Source organism: Gopherus evgoodei, chromosome 2 (genome assembly GCF_007399415.2).
Source record: "Gopherus evgoodei ecotype Sinaloan lineage chromosome 2, rGopEvg1_v1.p, whole genome shotgun sequence".
Classification (NCBI taxonomy): domain Eukaryota; kingdom Metazoa; phylum Chordata; order Testudines; family Testudinidae; genus Gopherus; species Gopherus evgoodei.
This window is the reverse complement of record NC_044323.1, coordinates 56399608-56416126: the sequence shown is the minus strand read 5'-3', so window position 1 is coordinate 56416126 and position 16519 is coordinate 56399608. Positions and strand designations below refer to the sequence as shown.

The 16519-nt window shown below is 39.5% G+C and overlaps 1 protein-coding gene across 2 annotated transcripts; it reads left to right on the top strand.

Moving 5' to 3' along the window:
• The first annotated feature begins 6056 nt into the window (after positions 1-6056).
• Positions 6057-15047, top strand: AGR2 (anterior gradient 2, protein disulphide isomerase family member). 2 transcript variants are annotated; one of them, XM_030550710.1, is made up of 8 exons: positions 6057-6129; positions 7877-8017; positions 8380-8443; positions 8669-8721; positions 9251-9324; positions 9774-9837; positions 13694-13777; positions 14720-15047. In XM_030550710.1, exons 2-8 carry the CDS (start codon positions 7885-7887, stop codon positions 14767-14769), a joined length of 522 nt encoding a protein of 173 aa, XP_030406570.1. In that variant the 5' UTR covers positions 6057-6129; positions 7877-7884; the 3' UTR covers positions 14770-15047. The 2 variants fall into 2 exon arrangements, with proteins under 2 accessions (XP_030406570.1, XP_030406571.1); XM_030550711.1 differs by lacking the exon at positions 6057-6129 and adding an exon at positions 7022-7200.
• The last annotated feature ends 1472 nt before the right edge of the window (positions 15048-16519 follow it).

The window sequence follows — 16519 nt, the reverse complement described above, 5'->3', positions numbered from 1 at the left end:
GGGGGGAATTTGGGATGTGCAGGGCTGTGGCAACCAGAGAATGAGGTGACTTTCCCCAGCTCCAGAGCTGAGGCTACCAGGGAGAGACAGCCTTCCTTCCCAGCCTCAGCTTGGGGGCTGCCGTGGCAGGAGATAAAGGGCACATCCATCACATTAGAAAGGTAAGGCTACTGATATTAAAATATGAGTTGTGTGCTTTTATTTGTAGAACAAAAACCATTAATTATTAAGGTTTTTTTTATATAGCACTTTTATCCAAAGCGCTTTACAATAGTTAGCTAACAGTACAAGCAACATTTGGAAAGATCATTAAGTGGTCCTCTGGGACCCTCAGCAATTTTCAAGTGGTCCACGAAAAAAAAGTTTGAGAAAACCACTGGAGTAGGGGGCTTAGGAAGTCTAAGGCACTGGTTCCCAGGCCTGGGATAGCTGGACTGCAAAGTCCTACTGCCCCAGGAAGGACTCAACCAAAAGATCTATAAAATACTGTCTATCAAAATACAGTATAAAACATTAAAATGTGTACATAAGCACTTTCCCCGTGTACAAACGCCCTCCCAAAATTCCATGCCCCTGTAAAATATCTGTCAAAGACAATCTCACTAATGTGCCCTGAGAGATTGAATAATGAATTCTTACAAAACTCTATGGCTCTCCTCATACTTCTGGGCCTCAGCCTCTCTCTGCTATTATTCCTGTGGTGAAATATTCTAAAGTCCTTGGGGTAATGGGGTGGGATGGTTTATTAAACTATATAACAACAGAAAGCTTTAGATATATGATGGAGCTACTCACTGTTTGATACATCAAATGATTTGAAGCTAGGTCATTCAGCCATTGCTCCCAGCACATAGCAGCACACAAAATGGGATATAAATTGTTATATGATATAACCCCACCTTTATCTGAAATGCTACAAGGCATCCAAACTAGTTGGACGACAGAACTTCATACTTACATTCCATTCTGTCACTTCATATCAAGTAATGCTGAGTTGCAGAGAAATCAAAACGATAGGGGTTTGCAGGAACAGCCTGTGGGTCAGATGCCTGAAAGAATATGGTATTTTAAATCCAATTCACATATATCTATCTATCTATCTACATTTGCTGTGTAGTTTAAGAAATGTATATACAGTATATTAGGTATTGGTTCAGACTGCAGATAATACACGTGAAGTGAAGAACTCCCCCAACTGCAGATGGGAAAGCATTAGACTGACATGAAGTTGGAGGATGATTATTATATTTGCTCCTGAGGGCATTCTGCACCAAAAAATTAAAAATTCTGCACACAATATTTTAAAATTCTGGAAATTTTATTTGTCAGATAAATGTGGGGCCTCCGGCATGGCATTGGGGAGCACAGGGCACTGGCTGCACAGAGGTGGAAGAACACTGTGCAGCTCCCCACACTCCAGGGCATAGACTCAGCAGTGAGGCTGCACCCAACCCTGACATAGCGCAAAGACAAGGCCTGCCCCAGAAACACTCCAGGGCCCTGCCCCTCTGTGCCAGAAGCACCAACATAAGAATGGCCATACTGGGTCAGACCAAAGGGCCATGTAGCCATATCCTGTCTATCGACAGTGGCCAAAGCCAGGTGCCCCAGAGGGAATGAACAGAACAGGTAATCATCAAGTGATCCATCCCCGTCATCCATTCCCAGCTTCTGGCAAACAGAGGCTAGGGATACCATCCCTGCCCATCCTGGCTAACAGCCATTGATGGACCTATCATCCATGAATGTATCTAGTTCTTTTTTGAACCCTGTTATATCTTGGCCTTCAGAACATCCTCTGGCAAGGAGTTCCATAGGTTAACTGTGAATAAATACTTCCTTTTGTTTGGTTTAAATTTGCTGCCTATTAATTTCATTTGGTGATCCCTAGTTCTTGTGTTCTGAGAAGGAGTAAATAACACTTCCTTATTTACGTTCTCCATACCAGTCATGATTTTATAGACCTCCAGCATATCCCCCCATAATTGTCTCTTTTCTAAGCAGAAAAGTCCTAGTCTTATTAATCTCTCCTCATATGGTAGCTGTTCCATACCCCCAATAATTTGTGTTTCCCTTTTCTGAACCTTTTCCAATTCCAATATATCTTTTTTGAGATGGAGCTACTACATCTGCACACAGTATTCAAGATGTGGGCATATCATGGATTTATATAGAGGCAATATGATATTTTCTGTCTTATGTTCTATCCCTTTCTTAATGATTCCCAACATTCTGTTTGCTTTTTGACTGTCACTGCACATTGCGTGGATGTTTTCAGAGAACTATCCACAATGACTCCAAGATCTCTTTCTTGAGTGGTAACAGCTAATTTAGACCCCAGGTCTGGGCAGGCAAGCTCAGCAAGGTAGGATCCAGGTGCGAAGGGGCTTGGTGTGTGGGGGGATCCAGGTGTGGGTTGAGAGGGTTCTGTGGGGGGCAGTCTGGGTGTGGGTGGCTCAGTGGTGGATCTGGGTAGGAGGCGGGGGGGATCTGGATGCACAGGGGCTTGTTGGGGGGTGGTTCTGGGTGCAATGGTAGTGGTACTCTGCAGGGGGGTCCAGGTGAAGGTGGTTGGGGCTTAGTAGGGGGAAGGTCTGGGTTTGTGGGGGATAGAGCTCGGCATGGGGGTTGGGTGTGAAGGGCTCAGTGTGGGGGTCAAGACGCTGGAAGAGTGGGACTCAGGGGTGTGGAGATCCAGGTGCAACTTGTTAGGTCTCAGTAAGGAGGGTATCTGGGTCCAGGTGGCTCATCAGGGTTGGTCCAGGTGAAGGGGGAATAGGGCTCATCGGGAGGGTTCTGGGTGTAGGGGGTGAGGTTCTGTGGGAGGGTCTGGCTATATGGGGATTGGGTGGATGAGGGAGGAGCTCCTTATACAGTGATCCCCTCCCCCTGCAGCTGAGGAGTGATAGGTGCAGGAAGAATGTGGGGATGGAGGAATTAGTAGAGCTTCCTACAGCTGGAGAAGAAATCGGGGTGGGTCTGACATGGCCCTGGATGCTGTGCAGAGAAGAGGAAATCCCAACCTCCCTAGCCCAGCCACAACTAGCAGCTGAGCCTGGTGCAAGGTAGGAGACACCAGCTGGGTCTTCCCCAGTCCTGCCTTCTGCTCCACCGTGATGTACCTCTCTGATAGCTATCCTGGGCACCTGAAACATACTCTGATAGCTATCCTGGGCACCTGAAACAGGGGAGGCTTGCCTGACCACTCTTTTGTAGCTTTTCTTTGCTTTCCTGTCACAAAGTCATTTTTCTGTGAGGAAGGAAAGAAATCTCCGGGTGGCATAAATTCTGCACATGTGCAGTGGTACAGAATTCCCCCAGGAGTATATATTATTAATATTTAAGACAGAGGGTCAGATCCTCAGATGGTGTAAATCAGAGCAGGGCCAATTAAAGTTAATGAGTATTGGGGTCACTCAGCACCTCACACTGTCTGGCCCTAATTCCTCTTAGCAATCTCAGAATCTGCATTACTATTTTGGCAGCACTGGAAAATTGTTGGCTCTGAAATTTGATAGTTTGGGGGTTTGAGCTCAATTCATTTATAATGTACATGTAGTATTTTGTTTTATTCCTCCCATTTAGTTGTGCCATTTATTGTAAAGTATCTCACAGATCTAGAACTCACCTACCTTAGGAACATATATTGAATATGTTCTTAGGGAAAGAAGGGACAGAATCTATAAGTACACTCCTAAATGCATTTTCTATTCTGCACTCAAAGTCCATGGAAAAAGTAAAAACTCTTTTTTAAAGAAACACTAAGAAAAGGATAGTGGCCCCATTTTCTTAAATAAAATTGTTTAGAAGACTTAGAAGAAAAAAAATATTCAAAAATACAAGGATTGTTATTTAACAATATGAAATAAGGGATTGTCAAGCCCTTCACAAGCAATGGAAGTCAAAGGAATAATCAAGCAATCAGTTATTGTACCTGAAACAGTTAAATATTAACTCTCATAGAGTGTAATAAGCTCTTTATGGTGAATAAAGGAAAGCCACCTGGACCAGTGATACGCTGGTCCAGTTTTTCATGAAACAATTCCTACAGGACAAGGAACAATCACTGAGGCAGAGAATGAGGTCTGAGATAAGCAAACTAGAGTGTATAACATAATTCACGCTATTGGCTCTAGTTTTAGAGCCTAAGGCTGGAGATCCCCTCTCCCTTCATTAGGGAGGAACAAGAGAGGCTCAGGGGACTTTCCAGCTAGCCTCTCTGAGATTCCAGGAAGTAAGGTTGCTGGGGAATGTGGTCTCTCCTGGCAGCCATATTTGTTTTTGTAGACTGCAGCAATGTCTGCTGGGAAATAGATGTGAGAATTAAAATATTACCTATGTTACTAAAGGCTGCTGAGTACAGTTTAGGGAAGAGATTTAGCAAACACACACTGAATTAATATTTGGAAAGTCTATATACTGACTGACATAAAGCAAAGATTTCAGAAAGGGATGCCTAAAATTAGGATCCTATAGCCACGTTTAGGCATCTGAAGAAGTGACCTGATTTTTCAAATGTGTTGAGCACCCAGTGGCTCCCATTGACTTCAGGAGCTAAATGTGGATTTAGGAGCCTAATTTTAGACATCCATTTCTGAAAATCTTGGCTTAGAGGAGATTTAATTTAGACAGATGCTACAGTGGCCATCTGTAAGATGTAGCTCTGCATCCTATGGGAGAAGCACAGGAGCAAAGCCCTCTCAGGTAAAACACTCATTATATTACTACTTTCTGCCTCTCATTGCATTTACTTGTAATCAGTCTATGCATAAAGATAGCATAAAGTACTTTGATATGGAGTTTAAAAAAATCTTGACCTCCTTGAATGCTTAGATTTCTTATTTATCACACATCCAACATCCAGTTCATAACATTACATTACAAATCGAAGTGCTGAACTACATTAATAAGAAATATAATAATTACAGTCAAATGAGATCATCATCTTATCTGTGGTCAGCATTTTCCTACTCTTTACAAAATGTTGGGAAAACTAAAAATAAAAAGTGGTGTAAAAGAGTATTTTCTCTTAAATATACTCTGTCTAAATGCATTTGGAAATTGCTTTTCACTTGCAGACATATGAAATCATAGTGAATTTGACATCTATATCTGACGGGTTTCATTTCCCTTTCTGGATAGTGCTAAACTTTCCCTACCAGAGGTGGCCATTATTCTGGGTACCTTAAAATACATCTGAAAACCAAAATGCACTAAGGGGGCCTCAAATGGCAAGTACTGTAGTTTCAAAATACATTGCCCAGATCAGGAACACAATGTATTTTGCTCTCCAAATTATATAGGGCAAACACCATGGATGGCTGTCTTGCAGGCACATGATTCTATACTTTTCCTAAATGTTGCACTATATTGCATGTATATCAAATATAAAATCATTGATTTTTATGGCATAATTAAAATAAATATAGAATTACTTTTACATAGACATGAATCGGAGATACATTTAAAATATCAGATTTTAAACTGTGTTTGTTTTTAAGGTTACCAAATAATGCGATGGTTTACAGAATCTGTATAGCTGCCCACTAGAATAAGTTTCATTGTAAATGTTCCTATTTGATTTAGGTTTAAAAAAACAAAAAATCAATGCTCTGCCTTAGACTACAGCAGGCAGAGTAAATGATCTCTTCATTACCACAGTGATGGAAACCTAGAGTTCTGAATCATCATTTTGACTTTCTCAAAGGAATAAAAGAACCCTGCTGCAGGCTAAAACTTCCATCCAATCACACAAAGACAAATCAGCCTTCAGGCAAATCAGGAATCTTGATTTAAGCTTACCTGGACTTGGCTGTTTGCCTATATTTTAAAATACCTTTTAAAAATCACCCAAAAAGCCATGTAAGTGTCTCTGTGTTAAAATGTATTTTGTATAGGGTAATTGCTATGAAAGGGTAAAATTATTTGATTAAAAAATTAACCCTGAACGTAATTTTCTTTGGAAAAAGTAGAAAGATTAGCTCGCAGGGTGTAGTATTCAAATATGTAGCTTGTGGGTGGAGTTGAGGTGTGCCAAGGTGCATAAATAGGTATTACTGAGACTTTGCAGTTCACACTGAAACTTGGAACACTTGCCCAGCTCCTCTGACAAGTGGGAGGATAAACAAGGTAAGGCTATGAGCTCTTGCTTAGAAATGCACCTGTTAAAATCCAGTGAGCTTTGGACTCAAGTTACTTATTGCTGTGGCAGGTGAGAAATGGAAAGGGAAGAATGAAACTGCTTAAAGCATATAGCTTGCCATAAAGGGGACAGATGGAATAATACTGTCTCTTCAATTAAAAGAACCAGAAACTTTATTTTCCTCTTGGACCTTCTCATGGCAATATCTAGCTTTGTACAGAAGATGCTTTAAGGAGTAGGTTTAATGCTGGTTGGTCATTGCTTTCAATTCTGCATCAGCCAGCAAGCTGAGATTTGTTTGCTCTTTGATTTCCTGTTTGACCAGTTCCCTTTTTTTTTTCTTCTTAAAGCAATATTTCCTACATAATGATCTAACTAAACTGTCTCTGGAGTCTGCTCTGAATCTCCACTGGGCTTCCTAATGAAGATTTACTAGATTTCCTCCCCTCTAAGGAGACTTTTTTTTTTTTTCTCTAATCTAAACATCAGCCTATTTCCAAAAAAACATTTCTTGTTGCTTTTTCTAGGCTGTTGAAGCCATGACTGAGCAGAGAGCCAGAGTCTATTGGGCATTAGAGCAGCAAAGGGTGATTTACCAGGCATTCTAACTCCTCTTAACAAGCCCCCCTCATGTGGTTTTCCCCCAAAGCCCTGGAAAGAGGTAGTTTCACCATGCTTTCACTTTTGCAGCCTGTATTTAAAATATGCCTGCTGAAGCTCATGCATCCATTTTGATTTTCCTATGTATATTCTGGAATACCTATCTGTTTATCTTAAGTTTTCTGTAGTACCCCTCCCCATGCTGTCCTAGAGAATTTAGAGAGCAAATTGGAATCTCACAGAGTAAGAGTACTAAGTTTATTCCCTGTTAGGATTATTTAAAAGATCAAGGAACTTTTGATCAAACTTTCTAGGCTGCATCCTCACTCCTTGAGTCAGGCTGAGAAAGATATTTCAGTAGTAAAGCATCCCTTAAACTGATACGTTTGCAGTTTGAAACAAATCCTCTGTTCTAATCTGCATTCAAACCCTGGCTCTGCCACTCTGAGATCCCTAAGGTAAGTAATTTTGCCCCTCTGTACCTCCGTTTCTCTGTCTGAGAAATGGAGTAAGCCCTCCTAAAATGACCTCCCTTACAAGGATGTTGGGAGATATCTTGTCTCTCTCATTTATAGAACACCTATTTATTGTGGTAATAAATAAGTGATGTAATATCTTTTATTGGGTCAATGTCTTCTGTTATAAAGGCTTTATAATATCTAAGACACTTATTCATATTTGCAAGTGCCTTTAGACCATTAAATAATGGTACTATAGAAGTTATCTAATTGTCAAATCTCATTTGTCTTATTGAGTGAATTCAATGTATGTAAAGCCACCATCAAGAAAAACAGAACTAGCATCAGAGTGAGTATCTAGGATGACTGCATTGAGATGGGATGGGCATATTTTAAAGTGGTCGCAAGTAACTTTTTTAAAGATTTTGGGAGATGATAGATTTCTTTAGCGAACAAATTATTAATAAATCAACTTTACTACTTATTCATTACATCCTTGAAAATGCAAACGAGCAAGAGTGGTTAATTCTAGCAGTGACTCAGCCCAGCTTCATATTTGTTACTTAGCCATTTATATACTGAAGGCTCATGTACTGTATGATCCTGCTGAGCAATTTCCTGGTTGGCATTCTGAGAAACTGCCAGAATTCTAAGTGTTTGTTTGTTGTCTTTTCAGCACTAGCCATGGAGAAGAGTTGTATATCTGTGTTCCTACTGCTTGTTGCTGTCTCTTATGCCCTGGCTAAGAACGATGGCAAAAGGGATACAAAAGAAGTAAAAGAGACCAAACCAAAACTGCCTCAAACTCTCTCCAGAGGTAAAAACTTGGTTCATTCTCCCAATCCTAGCTCCATGAAAGTCTTTCACCCCTCAATCTGCTTCCGTTAAATCCTATTACATTTTTAAATAGCTGTCTGGCCTGCAGTCCCTCTCCTTTCACCTGCCTATAGAGTTATAAATTTTTTTCTCTGACCTCTAAATATAACCACACCCCCCGCCCACCTCCCAGTACTTTTTCTCCCAGAAGAGATTTCATCTTCATCCAATTACAATACCCTTTTTGGCAGCATATTCTCTCAAAGTACTTCTTAGTATCCTTTACTTCATATTTCAAGCCTAGATATAATATTCTCATTGCTAACAACTTTTAAAGGTAATTGGTATGTCATTTTTCTTTAGGGTGGGGTGATAATCTTATCTGGACTCAGACCTATGAAGAAGCTTTGTTCAGAGCCAAGACCAGGTAAAACAACATTTTTTCTATCCTGGCCACAGGTTTCAATGGCGCCATCTAGTGTTATCTGATCTACCTGATGCCTTTGGCATTAGGGAAAGAACTCTGACGACCGTTAGAAATCTGTGCTTTCGTTAATTGTCCTTCACAGTCTGAGATGATCTCCCTCATCAGCAGTGGCTTTAAGGTTGTCAATAAGGAAAGTCTAAAATGAGGTGTCTTCTTCCATTTCAGCAACAAGCCCCTGATGATCATTCACCATTTAGAGGACTGCCCACATAGTCAAGGTAACGTAGCTTTGAACATAGTCATCTTATTTTCTACGTTATGAACTCAAATACTGCTAAAATACAACCTTGCGCTCTAATTCAGTGGCATACTCCACTCACTTTAGTAGAGTTCTCTGTGGGCATTAAGGTCCATCTGAAGGATCAGGGCCTGACACCCAAACTAGACTTGTCTGAGTTGGACTGAAAGGCAGAACTAAAATAATGTGGTGGGTTTGGATAAAATTCAAATTCAACTTTCCAGGAGATTTTTAGGGGTCTTGAATTGGGAGGGGAGAGGGGAACAGACTTATGCCATTTCTATATGTTACGTCAGCTCTGTTCCAGATATCGCACACAGGCTTAAAACTTTCCATTTTAATTCTTTCCATTGGACTTGCTAAAATCTCCTAATTTTGGAAAGTCCATTGATCATGTCTGAATCTTTTCCTATATCATTTCTTGGCAAATGTTTGCAATTCCCCCTCTTTCTCCAAGTTGGTATTTTTTTATTTACTTGTAACAATTGTTTGACATTTCTTAATTGTAGCACTAAAGAAAGTATTTGCTGAACACAAAGAAATACAGAAATTGGCTGAAAAGTTTGTTCTTCTGAATCTTGTTGTAAGTTCTCCAGTTACATTTTATCATAACTTTAAACTTCAACTAGCTCTATTCATGACAGTGGTTGGAAGCAGTAAATGTATATAATTAATTATGTTTTTTTTGACGAAGACAAATATTGTGTATCAGTTTAACCAGATGTAGCACCAGACACTTCTAGTCATAACAGCGATAGATTTAACAATAAATACAGTATATTCTATAGCTATTACAAGAAGATATACACAACAGTATAATATTTTTTTAAAATAAATAAAAACATTGTTAAATGACATCTGCAGATTTACCATGTTCTTTGGTTAGTGTATTTCTCAACATGTAGTTTGAAGTTTTAAAGTTTGTTTGATAGCCAAGAAATTATCAAGTAGAAAGAAAATGTTCTGTTTGTGCTTTTTATACTATATGATCTGCAGCAATCTTCACTTAGAACCTTATCACTTTTGTTCCAGTATGAAACAACTGACAAACATCTTTCACCTGATGGCCAGTATGTCCCTAGAATTCTGTTTATAGGTGAGTACTGTTGGTTTTAATGACACAGCCTCCAAGGATGATATCCATTTTGAAGTTATAGAGGCTCGGTTCCCCCAGCATGATACAAACAAGGAATGCTCTGTATTGTTAACGGGTTAATACCAAGAGAATAGAATCTTTCATTTTGTTTTGCTGAAACGAATGTGACAAAACAAAACTGGAATTAGGCAGTAGTGTGTCTTATTTGGGTGGGTGGGGGAGACGTAGTAATTAAGAAAAAATATATTTTAATAATTTGTAACACGTGTTCTAAAATAGAGGTGAGTACACCAATGAGTGCTTGAGTGAATACTTGACTCCTCATTTGTGAAAGAGGAAGAGGCAAGCTAATCTGAACACACTTTTTGGCCCATGAACCACGTGTCACCTGAGGCATGTTTTTTATATATAATATATAATTTTATGTGTTCTTCCTTCTATTTTGTCCTGAAGACTAAATGGGCCCCTGATTGGACTCTGCCTTCAGATTTTCAATCTTGCCAACTATGGGTGAGATCAAAGCTCTGTCGAGACATTTGGAGCATCGTATAGTGTGTGGGGTGGCTATTGATGCTCAGAATAGATGTAGAGGTAGTTGACCTCCTTCTTACTTCTCAAAACAGTTTCTGAACATGAATAACCAGTGAACTATTTTCTCTTTTGAAATAAAATTTTGAGATTATAAAAGTAGTAATGATACAATATGCTAAAAGGACCAGACTTTCAAAGCTAGATGTACTGAGTTGTGTGCCTAATTAATATGTACCTGACATACACATACAACTGAATATTTAGGTGTATAACTGGCCACATCCATGCATCAAGCAATGGTGCAAGCACTGCTCATGCATAGCTTTGAAATCTATATTGTTAGATGTATAGCTCACAGTCTAAAAGAACATCATTAATACTATGGCTATCTCACTTTTTTTCTAAACTCAAACACACATTTTAAACCCAAAATACCCCTCTAATGGGTAAAAAACAAAAACTGTCAGGAGGGTGATAAGTGTGTGAGAGAGAACTTCTAGAGGTTTATCTCATGGAGTTTTCATCAGATAACGCCAATACATACAGGTGAGTCTGCCGTTTCCCCTCGCAGAATGAACAGGGAAGTTGGCTCTAGAAAAGAGATTTCAGGTAGCCACAAGAGGCCATATGGACTCTATGACTCTCTGCCCTCTCTCTGACTCCCTGACAGCAAAATTCCAGAGGGTCTGTACTGCTGGGGGCTCCTCTGTCCACTGCTGCCCCTGGAACCACTAACCTGAAGGGTATGGTGGGGAACGAAAATCCCAGGGAAGATTTCCAGGTGCAAAGGTAGCTCCACTTGGGACTTAATACAGCCTTAAATGACACTAATCTTAGACAAATTTCTTATGGGGCTGGCAGAGGATACTGTAAGTGGCTCTTTCTCCCTCTCTAACCTCATAAGGGCCTTTGCCGGTTCTGGGATAGGCTTGAATGTGGATCATGTTGAGACGGTTCGTTTCTTTCTGTTGACCAAAGTAAGGGGGCTAAAGGATGATGTGCATTATTACAAATATTAATAGTAATGAAGAGACACATCACGGTAATTTAAGTATCATGTAAAGAAGTGGGATGTAAAATTGGGCAACTGCACTATTCAGAACTGAATTTTCCTAATCGGGTTTCAGAAACACTGGGGTTTTATTCACGCCATTTAGAAAACATGAAGTATCAGCTATTAGAACAACATACTCCATCTTCCTATATGTACATATGCAGCAAGTAAAGGTATAGACTTTTCAAGAACGTAAGAACGGCCATACTGAGTCAGATCAATGGTCCATTTAGCCCAGTATCCTGTCATCCAACAGTGGCTGGTGCCAGATGCCTCAAAGGGAATTAACAGAACAGGGTAATTTTATCAAATTATCCATCCTCTGTTGTCCCATCCCAGCTTCTAGCAGTCAGAGGTTCAGAGACATCCAGAGCATGGGGATGCATCCCTGACCATCTTGGCTAGCAGCCATGAACTACTTTAATTCTTGTTTGAATCCAGTTATACTTTTGACCTTCACAACATCCCCTGGCAAAAAGTTCCACAGGTTGACTCTGTATTGTGTGAAGAAGTATTTCCTTATGTATGTTTTAATTGCTGCTGCCTATTAATTTAATTGGGTGCCCCTGGTTCTTGTTATGTGAAGGAGTAAATAACACTTCCTTATTCACTTTCTCCACACCATTCATGATTTTATAAACCTCTATCATATCCCTACTTAGTCATCTCTTTTCTAAGGTGAAGAGTCCATCTTTAAAATCTCTTCTCGGATGGAAGTTTTGGTTGTTTTTTTTTCCATACCCCAAATCATTTGTTGCCCTTCTCTGTACTTCTTTCCAATTCAAATACATATACTTCTGCAATGGGAAACCAAAACTGTACACAGTATTCGAGGTGTGAGCGTACCATGGATTTATATGGTGGAAGGATAGAGAATATCCTATCTAACCCTTTCCTAATAGTGCCTATATTGTTAACTTTTTTGATTTGCCACTTCACATTAAGCAGATGTTTTCACAGACCTATCCATGACGACACTAAGATCTTTCTTGAGTGGTAACACTAATTTAGACCCACATCAATTTCTATATATAGTTTTTGTTTTCCAGTGAGCATTACTTTACACTTATTGAATTTATTGTGCCATTTTGTTGCCCAATTTTTATGAGATCCCTTTGTAATTCTTAGTAGCAAGCTCTGGACTCAATCTTAAGAAATTTTGTATCATCGGGAAACTTTCCACCTCACTATCTAACTCTTTTATCAGGTCACTTATGAATACATTGAAACTTACAGGTCCCAGGACAGATCCTTGAGAGACCCCACTATTTACCTCTTTCCACTGTGAAAACTGATAATTTATTCCTATATTTTAACCAGTTACTGATCCATGAGAGGACCTTCCCTCTTATCCCATTGCTGCCTACTTTACTTAAGAGCCTTTGGTGAAGGACCTTGTCAAAGGTTTTTTGAAAGTCCAAGTACACTATGTCCACTGGATCACCCTTATCCACATTTGTTGAACCTCCCCTCAAAGAATTCTAATAGATTGGTGGGGCATAATTTCCCTTTACAAAAGTCATAGAAGATTAGGGCTCGAAGAGACCTCAGGAGGTCATCTAGTCCAACCCCCTGCTCAAAGAAGGACCAACACCAACTAAATAATCCCCAACATACTGATACTTCTGTTCTTTACTATAGTTTCAACCAATTTGCCTGGTACAAGCCAGTAAGCCTAACGTTAGTGGATCACCTCTGTGTTCATTTTGTTTTTTGAATTGGCACTGCATTAGCTATGTGCCAATCAACTGGTGCAGAGGCTGATTTAAATTATAGTTTGCATACCATAGGTAGTAGTTTTGCATTGTCATATTTGAGTTCCTTCAGAATTCTTGGGTGAATACCATCTGGTCCTAACGACATTACTGTTTAACTTACCAATTTGTTCGACAAGCTCCTACAGAAACCTCAATCTGGGACAGTTCCTTAGCTCTGTCACCTAAAAAGAATGTGTCTAGTGTAGAAATCTCCCTCAGATCCTCTGTTGTGAAGTCCAATACAAAGTTTTCATTTTAGCTTCTCTGCAATGGCCTTATCTGCCTTGAATGCTCTGTTAGCACCTCAATAGTGCAGTGGCTCCACTGACTGGCAGACTTCCTGCTTCTGATGTACTCAAAAAGAAAACAAAAATTGCTGTTTAGTTTTTGTCTTTTCTTGTTGCTCTTCAAATTCTTTTTGACCTGCTTAGCTATACTTTGTATACATTAAATATTAATATTGTAGACAATTTAAAATTAATTTCTTCCACTGCTTTTCCTTTCCTCTTTCCAGATCCCTCCCTGACAGTTAGAGCAGATATTACTGGAAGATACTCCAACCGTCTCTATGCATATGAGCCTTCAGATATTTCATTGTGTAAGTATTTTATTTCCCAGCAGAAGCTTGCGTATATACTTAAACAGATGAATGTCTTCTCAAAGAGCCATGAGAAATGCTAGACCTGTTTTACTTAATATTGGTTGAAACATGATTTAATAGCCAGACCTAATTACATTCTTCATGACCTCTTGCTTATTTAGGGTTCAACTCTGACACCCTCACACTCTGCTGTGCCTTACTGTACGAATACTTGCAAGGGAAATCTATAGGATCATTTACAGTATAAAGGTGCCAGAATTAGGGTCATAAAAACTACAGCTCATTTTTCAATAGTTTATATGTAAAATGGGTACAGACAGCAGTTTTAACAATAAATTAAATATATAAAGGGACATTAAATTAAAATTATTTTCACATAATTGATCCTGAGAGACCAGCAGCACGGTTCTAGAGCATTAAAATTCCACCTGTTTGGAAGGAAGATAATGCATTTTTGTAGGAAGTTGCATATTTCATTGGCACTCACTTTGCATGATAGGTGGAACACTGGTGCTCTAAGAGCCTTTGGGCCACAGGATAAGAATCCTATTAAAGTTAATGGCAGTTATTAATATCTTGCAGCAGAAGAGGACCCATAATTGTAATGGAAATTCAGCACACGTGTGTGTGTGGGGCGGGGGGGGGGTCCCCTCACAGTTCAAGAGCAATTAAATTGTGTGGAATGACTGGACTCCCCCCACTCCTCTTTGGAAATCATATTAGTAGGGGTAGCTTCTGCAGAAACTGTAACTTAAAATAGGGTCAAGACTGTTTACTAGTCTTGGAAGAGACTGTAAAATGTATGATGGAAGAAGAGTTAGTACAATGAGGGAGCTTGTGACAAAGGTCTCTTTAGGAAAAGTGCTGTTACTACTGAAGTAGTGTGTCACTAGCTGTATAACTGCACAAATGTAACAGTTCTTAATGTTTCATTTCTAGTGTATTCAAATATGCAGAAAGCTCTGAAACTGCTGAAGACTGAATTATAAGTCAGCAGAAAAGCCCATATGCAGCCACGATGTCTGATCTTTCTGCTCTGCTCTACTCACTGGCATCAGTGAAGACTTTTTTTTTTAGGTTGACTTTAGAAATGCATAGCACTGGTTTATATGCATAACTAACTGTATGGTTTTTTTGTTAACACTTTTGTACTGGATGGGATTTTAAGTACTGGTTGCTTTTTTTAAAAAAAAGCATACAGAACACTGTATGCTTCAACTGTAAACCTTGATTTTTTAAAGAAATAAATACACTGTGGACACCTTAATGTATATTGTCTTATGTGGCGTTATTCAATAATGTATTCAAATAGTCAAACATTAACAAAAGAGGCTACTTTGTTATAAAAGGCTGCAAGAGGTTATAACTTCCTCACTGTAACATCCAGATGCTATAACAGATTATGACTTGAAAACCAGGGAGGCTTCTTCATCTCTACAGTTTAACAGCCATCTAAGCTTCCTATTCCTCACGCTCCTGTTGAGTGTATTTGCTAGTTCAAACATTAATTTTCTTTAAAAATTGGTTGTTTTAAGTGTACTGCAAGGATAGGGAAGAATAGCAGCAGCAGCAGCCCACAATACTGATTTGACCACCTCTCACAAATTCTAAGGAAGTTATAGTAAAATGTTTAAGATAGTAAGAGAAACAGTTGTTTGATATTATTTGCAGTAACTTCATAGTACATTTAGTTCATAATACTAACCCAGAAGTTATTTCCAGATCTATTACTTAAAACTAAATAGTATAAAATTATATTTGTTAATGCTGAACATGAAAATTATTTTTGTCTTCAGAAATTTTATAGACTCTCTTGGCATGTTTAGTAAGAGGAACACCAGTCTGACAGTTGGGGCCTGTCAGTACAACTATGAATTCTAGTTTATGAAAATTTTCATGGAACCCCTGTATGTATCCATCATTACTGACAAGACTTAAGTGTCTATCTCGCAGATTAGGTACAAGGGGGACATATTAACCTTAATGACTGTTCTTTGACCAAACAATAAGTATGCTAAGGGTATTGTTGGAGCTGGGAGATGCCATCTCCTTCAGCTTTCCTGTAAGGGGCTGGCATTTGGAGAATGGAAAATTACCAGCAGGAAACAAAAGAAGCAGGTGTTGTTAGAGGGGCATATACAATTCAAGGGATTCAGTGGGACAGGAAATTTTGGGTAGGAGAGAGGAAGAGCACTGACCAGCCTAGGTCATACACTGTAGCAAACTGACCCTGAATAGCCCTAGAGGATCCTGACTCCAGCCCAAAGAATGTGCTGGCATATTGAGGAAACCAAGTCAAGGAAAAAGTATGTAAGGTGTTGTCTTTAAAAAAAAATAAAATAAAAAAGTATTTCTCATGCAATAAAGTAAAGAATAATGGGGGTTTCAAATCCTATATAAAGTCTGTGTTGCTATACCTCTCGTGCCTTTAAATAAGTTGACTTGAGGACCCACCACACCCAGAGTTCTGAGAGAATGTGTGGTTAAGCTACAGGGGAGGAGACTGAGGGGTCAGTACTGGACAAAGGGACTAGATACTTGGACTGCACGGTCTCAGAAGGTAGTTCTAGATAGGTACTTACACTGGAGAGAGAGCCAAGAACTCCCAAGATGGGTAGTGTGTGGACTCAGTCAGAATATAAACAGCATAAAGCACATGGAATCCAATTGCCTCACAGCAGTCTGGTGACTGGCCTGAGAGGGCATGCCCCTGGAGCTGTGACACCACCCACACAAGCC

Excerpts from the sequence above, each read along its gene's own strand:
- AGR2 (XM_030550710.1), top strand. The coding sequence starts at position 7,885 with ATGGAGAAGAGTTGTATATCTGTGTTCCTACTGCTTGTTGCTGTCTCT. Across the intron at positions 9,325-9,773 it reads TTGTTCTTCTGAATCTTGTT|TATGAAACAACTGACAAACA; the intron begins GTAAGTTCTCCA and ends CTTTTGTTCCAG. Across the intron at positions 13,778-14,719 it reads GCCTTCAGATATTTCATTGT|TGTATTCAAATATGCAGAAA; the intron begins GTAAGTATTTTA and ends TTTCATTTCTAG.